Source organism: Triturus cristatus, chromosome 3_2 (genome assembly GCF_964204655.1).
Source record: "Triturus cristatus chromosome 3_2, aTriCri1.1, whole genome shotgun sequence".
In the NCBI taxonomy this organism is placed as follows: domain Eukaryota; kingdom Metazoa; phylum Chordata; class Amphibia; order Caudata; family Salamandridae; genus Triturus; species Triturus cristatus.
Window position 1 is genome coordinate 83,837,759 of NC_140584.1, and position 12,617 is coordinate 83,850,375.

The 12,617-nt window shown below is 50.6% G+C and overlaps 1 protein-coding gene across 1 annotated transcript in view; it reads right to left on the minus strand.

Moving 5' to 3' along the window:
• Positions 1-2,459: 2,459 nt before the first annotated feature.
• The window catches only part of LOC146856844 (MKI67 FHA domain-interacting nucleolar phosphoprotein-like), a 92,400-nt gene continuing 82,242 nt past the window's right edge, over positions 2,460-12,617 (minus strand). Inside the window, exon 6 of the mRNA XM_085647276.1 lies at positions 2,460-4,206. Coding sequence (XP_085503402.1) covers positions 3,325-4,206 — 882 coding nt within the window. The 3' untranslated portion in view covers positions 2,460-3,324. The remainder of the gene's footprint in view (positions 4,207-12,617) is intronic.

Sequence of the window (12,617 nt, forward strand, 5' to 3'; positions counted from 1 at the left end):
AGCCCTTAAGCTGGTTTGGAGTGCACCCTTCTTTGCTCCTGGGGGACAGTACACCCCCTCCCGCTGGCAAAACTCCCTGAGTTGGGCCACAGTGTACGTGTCTAAGTCTTCCAGTACAAACTCCATCTTGCCCACTCAGGTTAGAGGATAGGTTTTGTGCAGTAACAATGCAGGGGGGTACCTTTAGTAATACCTCCTCCCACCACCAGAGTAAATTTGGAAAAAACAAAAACCCACAATTAGGAAGGCCGCTGTGAGAAAACTCCCGGTGTAGGCCTATGGACTACCCACAGTTATTGTTGAGTATATGTAGGCACAGCTCTATCCCACCACTGAACACCAATTTATGTTGGAAACAGCCCACTCCCACTCCGCAGGGTGGTGGTGGACTCCTCGAACACCCTGTGGTAGCTTGGCTCGAGTGGTCAGGAAACAGGCGCAGTGCTAAGCATACAATATACCCATACAATAACCATGCGTGCATCCGTTCCAAAAACGACTCTACACCGTAAAAATTATGAAAATATGCTTTCTTTATCTTTCTTCTCTTAGTTGCTGATTGGGAAAATAAATAACAATCACAGTATATACATTTTAAATAGAGCAGGTCAAATAAATACTGGCTGTTTGCTGAAATAAATAGGGGTGATTATACATAACAGGGCATAAATACAAGTGCAATATATACAGTCAATTAAGTACTTTGAGGTAATAAATACTGTACTAATAAATACTGTCCCAATAAATACTGTACACCAACAAGTCCTGTGGACCTATAAATTCAGTGCAGCAATAAATAGATAAGAACGTAATAAATACAGTATCCCCAATAAATAATTAGAAGTATACAGTACACTTTGTGAATCAGATGGCACTTCAATTCTTAAGGGCTGATTTGGCCCAGGCACAGCTTGTAGGGTGTGGAAGGCTTGAGGGGGGCTACTCCCTGGCTGAGGCAAAGGCTGAGGCCTAAACTGAGGTAGATCAAAAGGGGGGAAATTCCAATGCCCTGGCTTCCCTTCTCCACACAACCTCTCTAGGTTAGTCCCAGTTCACCCCAGGCACAGTCAGGTGGGTTTCAGCACCTCCCTAGCCCCTTAGAGTAGTCTCTCAGGTCTCCACAGGGCCTTAGGCGCCCTCTACTCCACTTACTGCCCTTTTCTGATGTTCCGACGCCGCTGGAGTCGTGTCGACGCCGTGAGGCGGTTCCGGTTCGGTCTCGGCGGCCTCGGCACACTGTCAGTTCTTTGTCGACGCCGGTAGGCGGTTCCGGTCCGATGTCGGTGGCCTCGGTTCGAACTCGACCTCCGATTCGACGGCGTCGGGCAGTCTCTTCACGATGTCGACTTCGGGCGGCTCCGGTCCGATGGCGCACTCGGCTCCGATGACGTCGGCCGGCCTGGCCTCGCTGTCGACTTCCGGCGACTCCGGGGTGCGATCCTCACCCCCGACCTCCGGTGTTCCTCCTTACAGGTTCCGGGCGACTCCGGAGTGCGATCCTCACTCCCGACCTCCGGTGCTCCTCGACCTCGGTCTCCGACGACTCCGGAGGGCGGACTTCACCCTTCCGATGACGCCGCTCACTCGACCTCGGTTCACCTCCTTCTCGACCCTTGGTACTCCACTCGACCTCCGCCGGCGCCCTCTTACGACCTCAGGCGGCTCCGGGTACGACGTCTGCTACCTCAGTCAGCGCCGCTTCTCCACCTCGGGCTCCAGGTCTTCGGCTACTCGACGCCAGGCTCCAGGGAAACCAGTTCTCAGGTCAGAATCTTGCTGCTTTCTTGGTTCTAAGGCCTGTTCCTGCTGTCCAGGTCCTTAGGAAGGTTTTCTTCTGTCTTCTTCCCACACAGGGCTATAGGCTGGGATCCATCAGTAGGGACAAGTATCAAGGGTGGGTTTATGGACCCCACTCCAGGCACAAGTTTCCACCCCTGCTGCTTCACTCCTTCCTCCTTCACTGTTGTGCTCCTCTCCCTTCACCAGTCAGGTGCCAACTGCCAGCTCCAACTGCCAACTGCCTCTCTTATCCTCCCAACATTCTAAACGGTTTCCAACTGTCACACAGTTCTGGAATCTCCTGGAAGGTGCTGGTAGGTTCCAGTGGATGCTGGTGATGTCATGGGAGGCCACCATTTTGTGCTCCAGGCCCTCAGACAGAAGTTTCAGGGGTAGCTAAAATGGCTCCCTGAATCTGTAGCAACACGAAAAAGTCTGGTGGTTCCCAATAAAAAGGAAAAAGTCAAACAGGGTTTGAGGCAGAAGTGGGACAAAATAAATAATGATGAGGAGGGACCACCCAAAGGGCTGACAGGTCTAACACCTTCCATAAAAGTGCTATGCAAACGGGAGTAACAAACATCTTGTGGGAAATAATATTACTCAATTTGATATCAACTTATAAATTGACTGCTACAGATTTGCTTAGTCATATGATGAAACAATAAAGAGCACAGACATTTCAGTGAAAGTCAGAATTTATTTAGATAGAATATTACAGAATATTACACTTTTATGGTGACACGTTTGAATTCTAGCCACTGAAAAATCAATTCCAGAAAACGCAAGCTTAATTTGTGGGGTGGAATGCATAATATCTAGCACAGATTACTGGTGATGCATTTCCTTTCTCTGTATACAATGTATAAAAAGCACCCATGCGAAACATTATGAAATAATTTCTACCAGATTTACCCAATAGTGGTACTTTCAGAACAGAAGGGACTAGAAGCACTTCTGAAAGACTGTTTTAATGTTGCCATAAACTAAGCATGGTGAAAATTCAAAAAGGGACGAACTCCAGGATAGCATAGCTCATATGGCCCAAGTACTCCAGGGACCACTGGTTCTCAACTGTAGGTTCTCTAGCTATTTCTCAATATTCTGAAAAATCAAGAAGAGAAGGTCACACAAAGTAGACTTCAAGTAGTCCTCCTTTACTGAAGTAAATAAGGCAGTTTTTGGGGTGGAAAGAACTAGATTTCGAAGAATGTGTTGGTGGAAGGGACTCTTGAATAGAGAATGATGACACTTATACACTAAGCTCTGAAAAAAGTTAGAATAGTCATCATAACTTGCCCAAAACGAGAGCCACATCAGAATTAACTTGACTCCTAGTTGCTTTGATGAAAAATACATGGTCTTCAGCACACTCCCCACAATTCGGATTGAAAACAAATATTTTCTGGTGGAGTTTTTAAAGAGCAGCATTGCCTAGATACTGCATATCAGTGAAATTTGTTAAAGAAACTATTCTGGACTAATCCAGCAGTTCAGATCTGGCCGAGTTTCCTGTAATATTAAAAGACGGCTGGGATTGAGCTGTTACTCAGCATGCATCTTGATTTTCTTTGGCGTCATTCTTTTTAGTGCCTGTTTTTTAGCACTAGAAAGCAGACGTTGTTCACTGATCTCACTACTGTTAGAAGTCATTTTTGGAGTTTTAGGAGTGAGGTTCTTTTTATGGCTCTTTACAAGGGGAGACTTATTTTTTGTGACATGAAGCGGAAGTTGATTAGGTGTATTGGATGTCTCGAAGGCAGATTTTGCACTAGCTGGTAGGCTGACGATATTCCGTTCATCTTGACCAGTGTTCTTAGGTGTCTTTTTCTGATGTGATTTGGGTGTCTTTAAATTGAGTGATACACCAACAAGACCATCCTCCAGATTTTCGGACGCTATTCTTTTCGGAGTTTGTTTTTTAGCACTCTGTGTACTGACTGGCTCGTTCTGGACAGTCTCTGCATTATCCTTTGTATTTATTCCTTTCGGTGTTTGTTTTTTAGCACTCTTTGCACTGGTGGGAATATTGATCTCTTCATTGGACTCCAATTGCTTTCTTTTAGGGGTTTGTTTTTTAGCACTCTTCTTACTAGTAGACTGATCCCGGATATTTTGTTTATCATTGTTCTCCGTTGAAATCAATTTTTTCGGAGTTTGCTTCTTAACACTCTTTTGGACATTCTCCCCACCTCCTTCAGCGTCCAAAGCCACCCTTTTTGGGGTTGAAAGATTGGTAGCAGTTTCTGCCTTGCCATCAGCTTCAGGGCCTGCCCTTTTTTGTGCCCGGGGTGTCTGCTTTTTATTTTTCTTTGCACTGTGTGGTACCTTAAGGATAATTTCATCATCGCCATCATCATTATCATTTGGCATCCTCATAGACTTCCGACGCTCCAGGACTGAAGGCGTGCAGACAGGTGTGAGGTCCTGAAAATAATTCAGAAAATAACGTAATTCATATGTTCAAATACATAACACATCAACAACTAACCTTGTTTCAACACTTCAGGTGGCAATTTTTGCATTAAAAAAAACAAATTCTACCCAAAGTGAAAATTCATTCTCACATATAGATACCATCTATGGTATTTAATTTGGAAATTAATTCAATCACAGACAATTTTTCCCCCCCAAGCAGTTTAACAGTAAGCCTGGGTGACATTTAAATTAGGCTGGCATAATTTCAGCAATTTTGTGTAACACTCGTTATGTGAATATGCCTAAATTCCACCATTTTGCATAATTAAGCAGCATTTGCAATAAGAATTACCAAGAAACGTGCCATTTGTGGTAAAACATTAGCACAAATGCACAGGAACCAGACAAGCTTTTATCAAGGCTTCCTTGCGTAAAAAAAACTGATGCGAGTACGTATATCACCCTAAAATATAGTGTAAGTTGACGAATTTGCATTTTGCATAAATTTCATTTTAATTATGCAAGAGCAAATTACGTGTATTTTTCACACACCTACAACGGGACAAATATAAAACAAGATGCTTGATATCGTTGGCAGAACAAGATGCATAGAAGGTAAGGATTTTTCCCGTGCTTCGGGAGATCCAACGTTGAGAAGAACAAGTTACTTACCTTCGGTAAAGCATTTTTTTCTGGTGGATACATTATCTGCCTGTGGATTCCTCACCTTGTGAATATCCCCTGCGCCAGCATTCCACGGAACTTTTCTTTCCCAGCACTCCACGTCGACGTGGGCGACGTCACAATGCATCGGCTCCGCTCGCGACTCCGTACGACGTCACCGGAGCCATAAGAAGCCCACGTCGGCGTGATGACGTCAGTTCCACCCATTTTTTCCGTGCCTTCGAGGCGAACAGGTGGACCAACGACAGACTCAAAGTATACACAGTATGCAATATACCAACACATATACACAGTATACAAAGGAAAGGAATGCTAAATAAACAAGCATTTCCTACAAATGTACAAGAAAGTATAAAAACATATCAACAAAACCTTTTTCATGGTATACAAAGGTGGACAACGTGGAGGCGGGTGGGTCAGTGAGGAATCCACAGGCAGATACTGTATCCACCAGAAAAAGCGTTACCGAAGGTAAGTAACTTGTTCTTCTGATGGATACATCTGCCAGTGGATTCCTCACCTTGTGAATAGATTCCCACAGCAGTCCCCACTCCCGGAGGAGGGTGTCCACCTTCCTATACCAGAAAGTCTTGCAAGACAGAGCACGCGAAGTGGCCCTCCCTCCTCATCTCAGAGTCCAAGCAATAATGCTTTGCGAAAGTATGGATGGAGGCCCAAGTCGCGGCCTTACAAATATCTGCCACAGGAACACCCCGGGCCAAAGCAGATGTAGATGACTTAGCTCTAGTCGAATGAGCTCTAATGCCCTCAGGAGGGGTCTTACCAGCCAGGGCGTAGCAGATCTTGATGGCAAGGATGATCCATCTCGATAAAGTGCGCTTGTGCACCGCTCTTCCTTTCGAATGACCAACATAGCCCACAAAGAGCTGATCGTCCAGCCGAAAGTCTTTTGTTCTGTCCAAATAAAAACTCACAGCCCTCTTTGGATCCAGGCGATGGAGTCTTTCCTCCTCTTTGGAGGGATGAGGAGGTGGATAAAAAACAGGGAGAGTAACAAACTGCCCCAAATGAAAAGGAGTAACTACTTTAGGAAGGAAAGCAGCCCTGGTCCTGAGCACCATCCTTTCAGCATGCAATGTTAGAAAAGGGGGTTTAGAACTAAGAGCTTGAAGCTCACTCACCCTCCTTGCCGAGGTTATGGCTACAAGAACGACCGTCTTAAAGAACAAGAGCCTCAGAGGACAACTATGATGAGGCTCAAACGGGGACCCCATCAGAAAAGTTAAGACAAGATTAAGGTCCCACTGTGGCATTACAAAAGGAGTAGGAGGATACATGTTTGTAAGGCCCTTGATAAACCTCAATACAATCGGAGATTTAAATAGTGACGGTTGATCAGGAAGACATAGAAAAGCCGATAAGGCAGATAGATAGCCCTTGATCGAGGCCACAGCACAGCCCTGCTGAGCCAAGGAAAGAGCAAACTGGAGCACATTAGAAAGATGTGCTTTTAAAGGGTCAATGGACATCTCTCCACACCATTTCACAAACTTGGACCACCTGTAGGAGTAAATGGACTTGGTGGAGTGTCGCCTGGCCGATAAAATAACATCCACCACATCAGGCGGGAGAGAGAAGGCACTCAGGTTGCCCAATTCAATCTCCAGGCATGAAGGTGTAAGCTCTGGAGGTGGGGGTGTAGAACCTGCCCCTCCGACTGCGAGAGGAGGTCTGCCCTCAGAGGGAGACAGAGCGGAGGGCACGAGGAGAGGTGGAGAAGATCTGTGTACCACACCCTTCTTGGCCAATCCGGGGCGATCAATATGACTTGGGCCCGGTCTTGGCGAACCTTCCTCAGAACCCGAGGAATCAAGGGTATGGGAGGAAACGCGTAAAGAAGTTGTGAACCCCAACTCAACTGAAACGCGTCCCCCAATTCCCCCTGCATCGGAAACTGGAGACTGCAGAATGACGGGCAATGCGCGTTCTCGCGGGTGGCGAACAGGTCCACCCGAGGGGTTCCCCACGTCCGAAAGACGTAACGAACCACCTCCGGATGGAGCCTCCACTCGTGGTCGGCGGAGAACTGCCGACAGACTGTCCGCACGTACGTTCAGCACTCCGGCCAGATGATTTGCCATCAGACAAAACCGATGGTCCTGAGCCCAGGACCATAGACGTAGGGCCTCTCTGATAGACAAATAGACCCCACTCCTCCCTGTTTGTTGACATACCACATCGCGGTAGTGTTGTCGGTCAGAACTTGAATCGACTGACCGCGAAGGGATGGGAGGAAGGCCTTGAGCGCCAAACGAATCGCCCGCAATTCCAGAAGGTTGATGTGAAGCAACCTTTCCTCCGGAGACCAAAGACCCTTGATCTCCAGATCACCCAGATGAGCACCCCACACCAAGGTGGATGCATCCGTTATTACTGTAGCCACCGATGGAGGTAGATGGAAGGGCTTTCCTTGAGACAGATTGCCCTCCCCGCTCCACCAAGATCGATCCGCTGCAGCTTCTCTGGAGATCTTGATCGACTCCCTGAGATCTCCATTGTGCTGATACCACTGCTTGCGGAGGCAACACTGGAGCGCCCTCATGTGCCAGCGTGCATGGTTGACCAACAGAATGCAGGAGGCGAACAGACCGGGCAGGCGAATGACCTTCAGAACTGGAACAACCGCTCCATCATGGAATAAAGGGACCATTTCCTGAATGTCGAGAATTCTTTGAGGAGGAGGAAATGCTCGACACACAGTAGTGTCCAGTACCGCCCATATAAACAGGTTGCGTTGAGATGGCACTAGGTGAGATTTGGGCACATTGATCGAAAAACCCAAGTCGAATAACAGCGGAGATGTTACCTGCAGATGATTCTACACCATCTCTGGGGACTCTGCCTTCAGAAGCCAGTCGTCAATGTAGGGGAAAACTGGAATCCCCGACCTCCTGAGATGTGCAGCCACCACTGCAATCACCTTTGTGACGACTCGAGGTGCGGTAGTAAGACCAAACGGGAGGACCGCAAACTGGTAATGTTGCGACCCAACCGTAAAACGGAGATACTTCCTGTGCGACTTCAGGATTGGGACATGGAAGTATGCGTCCTGCAAGTCGAGCGACACCATCCAGTCTCCTTGCTGCAACGCTTGAAGAACCTGCGCAAGGGTCAGCATCTTGAATTTCTCCTGTTTCAGGTAAAAGTTCAAGATTCTGAGGTCCAGGATTGGACGCAATCTGCCGTCCTTTTTGGGAATCAGGAAATACCAGGAGTAGCATCCCTGACCCCTTTCCTGCTCTGGAACCACCTCTATTGCACCTTTCTGAAGCAAAGCTAGAACCTCCTTCTGCAGAAGAAGCTTATGGTCTTCCGAGCAGTAACCTTGGCAAGGAGGGTAAGGGGGAGGAAACTCCCGAAAGGGAAGGGCGTATCCAGTCTCCACGAGGTTCAAAACCCAAAGGTCTGTTGTAACAGATTTCCAACCCCGCAGAAAGTGGGACACCCGACCCTCCACAGGTCTTACATGATCCAGGATGGAGGATCTAGGGCTGCTTCCCTGAAGCCTCATTGGGAGCAGAGGAGGAGGAAGAAGAAGAGGGGTTGCGTCCAGAACCTCTCCGACCTCTTTGTCTCCCTCTATAGGACCTATAGAGGGGATTCTGCTGTTGTTGCTGCTGCTGCTGAGGTTGTCGGTAGGAGCGAAAAGAAGACCTATCGAAACCCCTACTCTTTTTAAAACCAAATCCTTTAGCAGGAGCTTAAAGACCCAAAGATTTAGCTGTTACCCTGCTGTCCTTAAATCTCTGTAGGGCGGAGTCAGCTTTTTCTCCAAACAATTTTTGCCCATCAAACGGCAAATCCACCAAAGTGGCCTGAACGTCGGTGGAGAAGCCAGATGAACGGAGCCATGCCTGCCTTCTTGTGGCTATAGACGAGCCCATTATTCTTGCCACTGAATCTGCTGTATCAAGCCCTGATTGAATCACTTGTCTTGCAGCAGCTTGAGTATCTGCGACCACCTCCATGAAGGACGCCTTATCACCCTCAGGCAGCTTAGGGGCTAAAGACTTCATAGAGTCCATTAAGGCATGCACATAACGACCCAGCAAGCACTTGGCATTAGTAGACTTAAGTGCCATACTTCCTGATGAAAAAGTTTTCTTAGCCGCCTGGTCCACGTTTTTGGACTCCCTGTCCGCAGGAGACTGAGGGAACGCTCCTGAAGCATGCTTCGAGCAGGACGCCTGCACAACCAGGCTCTCTGGAGAAGGGTGCGTAGATAGAAAATCTGGATCCCCAGGTGCCACCATGTATCTTCTCGACACCTGCCTGGAAACCGCCGGAGAAGAAAGTGGTTTTCGCCATACCTCCAAAACAGGCTCCAAAATAGCCTCATTAAAAGGCAGTAAAGGCTCAGATGACGAAGTAGGTGAATGCAACACCACTGTCAGCAGGTTAGATTTATACTCCGCAGAGGGCAACTGCAAATCCAACAACTCTGCCGCCTTCTTGATAACCATATGATAAGGAATCAATTCCTGAGGTGGAGATGACCTAGATGAAGTATGCTCCCACTCAGGAGTCGTATCCAGACCACTAGCCTCTTGTATCCCTCCAAACTCATCAGATGACGTGTCCACTTCACCTTCCTCTACCTCCACTCTATACCTTTCCTCATCCAGGACTCTTTGGGCCTCCCTTCTCGACCGAATCCATGGAGCCGGCGTCGACGGCGCCGGTGGAGCCAGAGGTGTTGGAGTCGGTGGCACCGGACGCGGCGCCGAGGAAGGCTCTGAAGCATGACGATCAAGCCGGAGTCGCGATGGATCAGACGGCGCCGGAAACTGCCACGAAGGCGCCATCGGCAGAAAGGGCATAAACGGGGCCTGAGCATACTGCTGCTGTACCCCTAGAGCATACGCCATAGGACCCACGGGACCAGTCGGTGCACCGGATGGGAAGGCAGCCCGATTGAAGATTCCATACATGGCATTTAAAAAATGCGAAGAATCAGTACCTGGAGCCGGGAACTGCGGATAAGGAACCGATACTGTATCCCTCTGCGGAGTACCTGGCAAAGGCGCCGCAGTGTCCTCTGCTGGAGCCGTAGGATCATCAGGCCCTGGAGAAGGCTCCTTCCTTTGTTCCTGCTCATCATCAGAAACAGACGACTTCCGGTGACTGCGCCGGAGTCCGCTTCGGCGAAGGAGATCCCTCAGGAGACTTAGAAGGAGAAGGAGACAAATCTTTACTAAGGCGTCGAGGCGAAGTCGATCTCGACGCCTTGTTCTTCGAAGACCGGCGCCGAGAGGAATGCTTCCTTTTTTTATGATGTTTTTTCGACTTTGACGAACGCGAAGTCGACGAGTCCGGCCTCGACCTCTCCTTCTTTCTACCTCTCTTCTCCTTTCCGACCTTGGCCATAAAAAGCTTCGCCTTCCTCTCCTTCAACGCCTTCGGATTCATCCTCCTGCAGCTTAAACAATCTTCGACGTCGTGGTCGGATGAAAGGTACCACAAACAATCATCATGGGGGTCCGTCATAGACATGTGGCCCCCACATTCCCTACAGGGCTTAAACCCCAACTTCCTCATCGAAGACATTACAGACTTTCTCCAACAGTAACACCTAACAACTACAAAGTAGTAGGAGAGTACTGGAAAAACCGTTGCGCGTCGACGGCGCAGAAAAAAGGGAACCAACGTCATCACGCCGACGTGGCTCTCTTATGGCTCCGGTGACGTCATACGGAGTAGCGAGCGGAGCCAGTGCATTATGACGTCGTCCACGTCGGCGTAGAGAGCTGGGGGAAAAAAGTTCCGTGGAATGCTGGCGCAGGGGATATTCACAAGGTGAGGAATCCACTGGCAGATGTATCCATCATAAAGTAGTGGGAATAGCAACCACGGCCTACTTCTGGACCAGGAACGCGCTCGACGGCCTCTTTGGCCAAGAGGGCCGTAACTTCCTCCCGCAGAAGATTCAAGTGATCCTCCGATATAAGGTGGCATAGCTGGAGGGGTCGTCTCGAAGGGGAGGGAGAAGCCCCTTCGGACGATTTGCAGCACCCACCTGTCCAAAGTGATGATCGCCAGTGGAGCAGGTGATGGCGAACTCTGCCGCCCACTGGCGTGGAATGGGCCTGAAAGCTCGGACTAGGAAGGCTTTGAGGCGGATGCTGCCGGGGTGGATGAGGACTGACGGGCATGTTGTCCTCTAGAAACGCCACGGCGGAACCCACGTCCGCGACCAGGATGGTTCTGCGGACGTGAGGAGGCGCCCCTTCCTCGTCCACGAAAGGGGCGAAAGGCGGAAGTGTGCGGCCGTGGGGCCGAGAGACCCAAGGACGTGGCCGTAGCCCGGGAGTCCTTAAAACGAGCCAGCGCACTATCCGCTTTCTCACCAAAAAGGCGAGCGCCATCAAAGGGCATATCCATGAGGGTACTCTGGACATCCCCCAAAAAAGACGTGGACCTCAGCCAGGCGTGGCGCCGGAGCGCCACCATGGTGGAAATCGCCCTACCCAGCGAGTCCGTGGTGTCAAGTCCACACCGTATGGCATGTCGCGCTGCATCTCGCCAGTCAGCAAGTGCCTAGGAGAGACGTGTCCGGGCCTCCTCCGGACACAGTGGCAGCACGTCCTCCACCGTATCCCACAGAGAGTGGGAGAAACGGTCCAAGAGGCAAGCGGTGTTCAAAGACCGCAGGCCCAAACTCAGGGAAGAGAACAGTTTCTTTCCGAACTGTTCCAGCCTCTTGGATTCCCGATCCGGAGGAGCGGACGGGAAGGAGGATTGGGAAGTGGAGGCCTGGATAACCAGGCTCTCGGGGGTGGGGTGTTGGGACAGGAAACTGGGGTCGCCCGGAGCAGGGCGGTGGCGCCGGGCCACGTTCCGATCCACAGGAGGAACTGTGGAGGGCTTGGACCAAGTGCCCTGCAGAACGTCGACGAGGGCCTCATTGAACTGCAGCAGAGGCTCTGTGGAGCTTGCTGACGGTTGAAACACCTCTGTGAGGATATTAGTCCTCACGGCCACCGCAGGCAACTCAAGACCCACGGAAAAAGCTGCACCTTCCTCCGAAGCCACAGTCGGAGGAGAGATGAAGCCAGCGTCCGGCGAAGTGTCCAGACCACTGGCCAGTTCGTCTGCCCAGTCCTGTGAAAGTTGACTCTGGAGGGCCATAGGGTCCTCAGACCCCTCCCAGTCGCCCCCGTCATCCGATTCCTGATAAGCAGGAGGAACGATCGGAGGCGGACGGTAGATGAAAAGTTCATCCATCGGCGCCAAGCGGCGCCGTTCCGGCGTCGGGTCCGGACAGGGGCTAAACCGGGGAACGGCGTCGTCCGGAGACGGCGCCGGAGGTGGAACCGGTGTCGGCGCCAGCGGAAAAGGCGTCGTGAGGTCGACCGAAGTCGCCGGCACGCGAGGTCGCCCAGTCGAGCCCGCGGGGCCAGAAGGCGCGCCGGCAGGCGTCGACGGCGGAGCCAGGCCCCTCTTGGCCGAGAGGAAGGCACTGACCTCCGCCGGAGTCGCGTCAGTCCCAGGGACCGGCGGGTATGGAGACGGACGCGGCTCCTGCGGAGCCGCGGGGGTGGGACCACCCTGACCTTCGGCCGAGTCGCGCGACCGGCGAGGGTAGTCCTAAGAGCGGTGTCGGCTGTTGGACTTCTTGGATCGCTTCGACTTACCCGAAGACTTCGAGTCCGACGAGCGATGATGATGACTGCGGCTCCGCGACCGGTCCTTAGACCTCCTCCTGGACCGTGAGC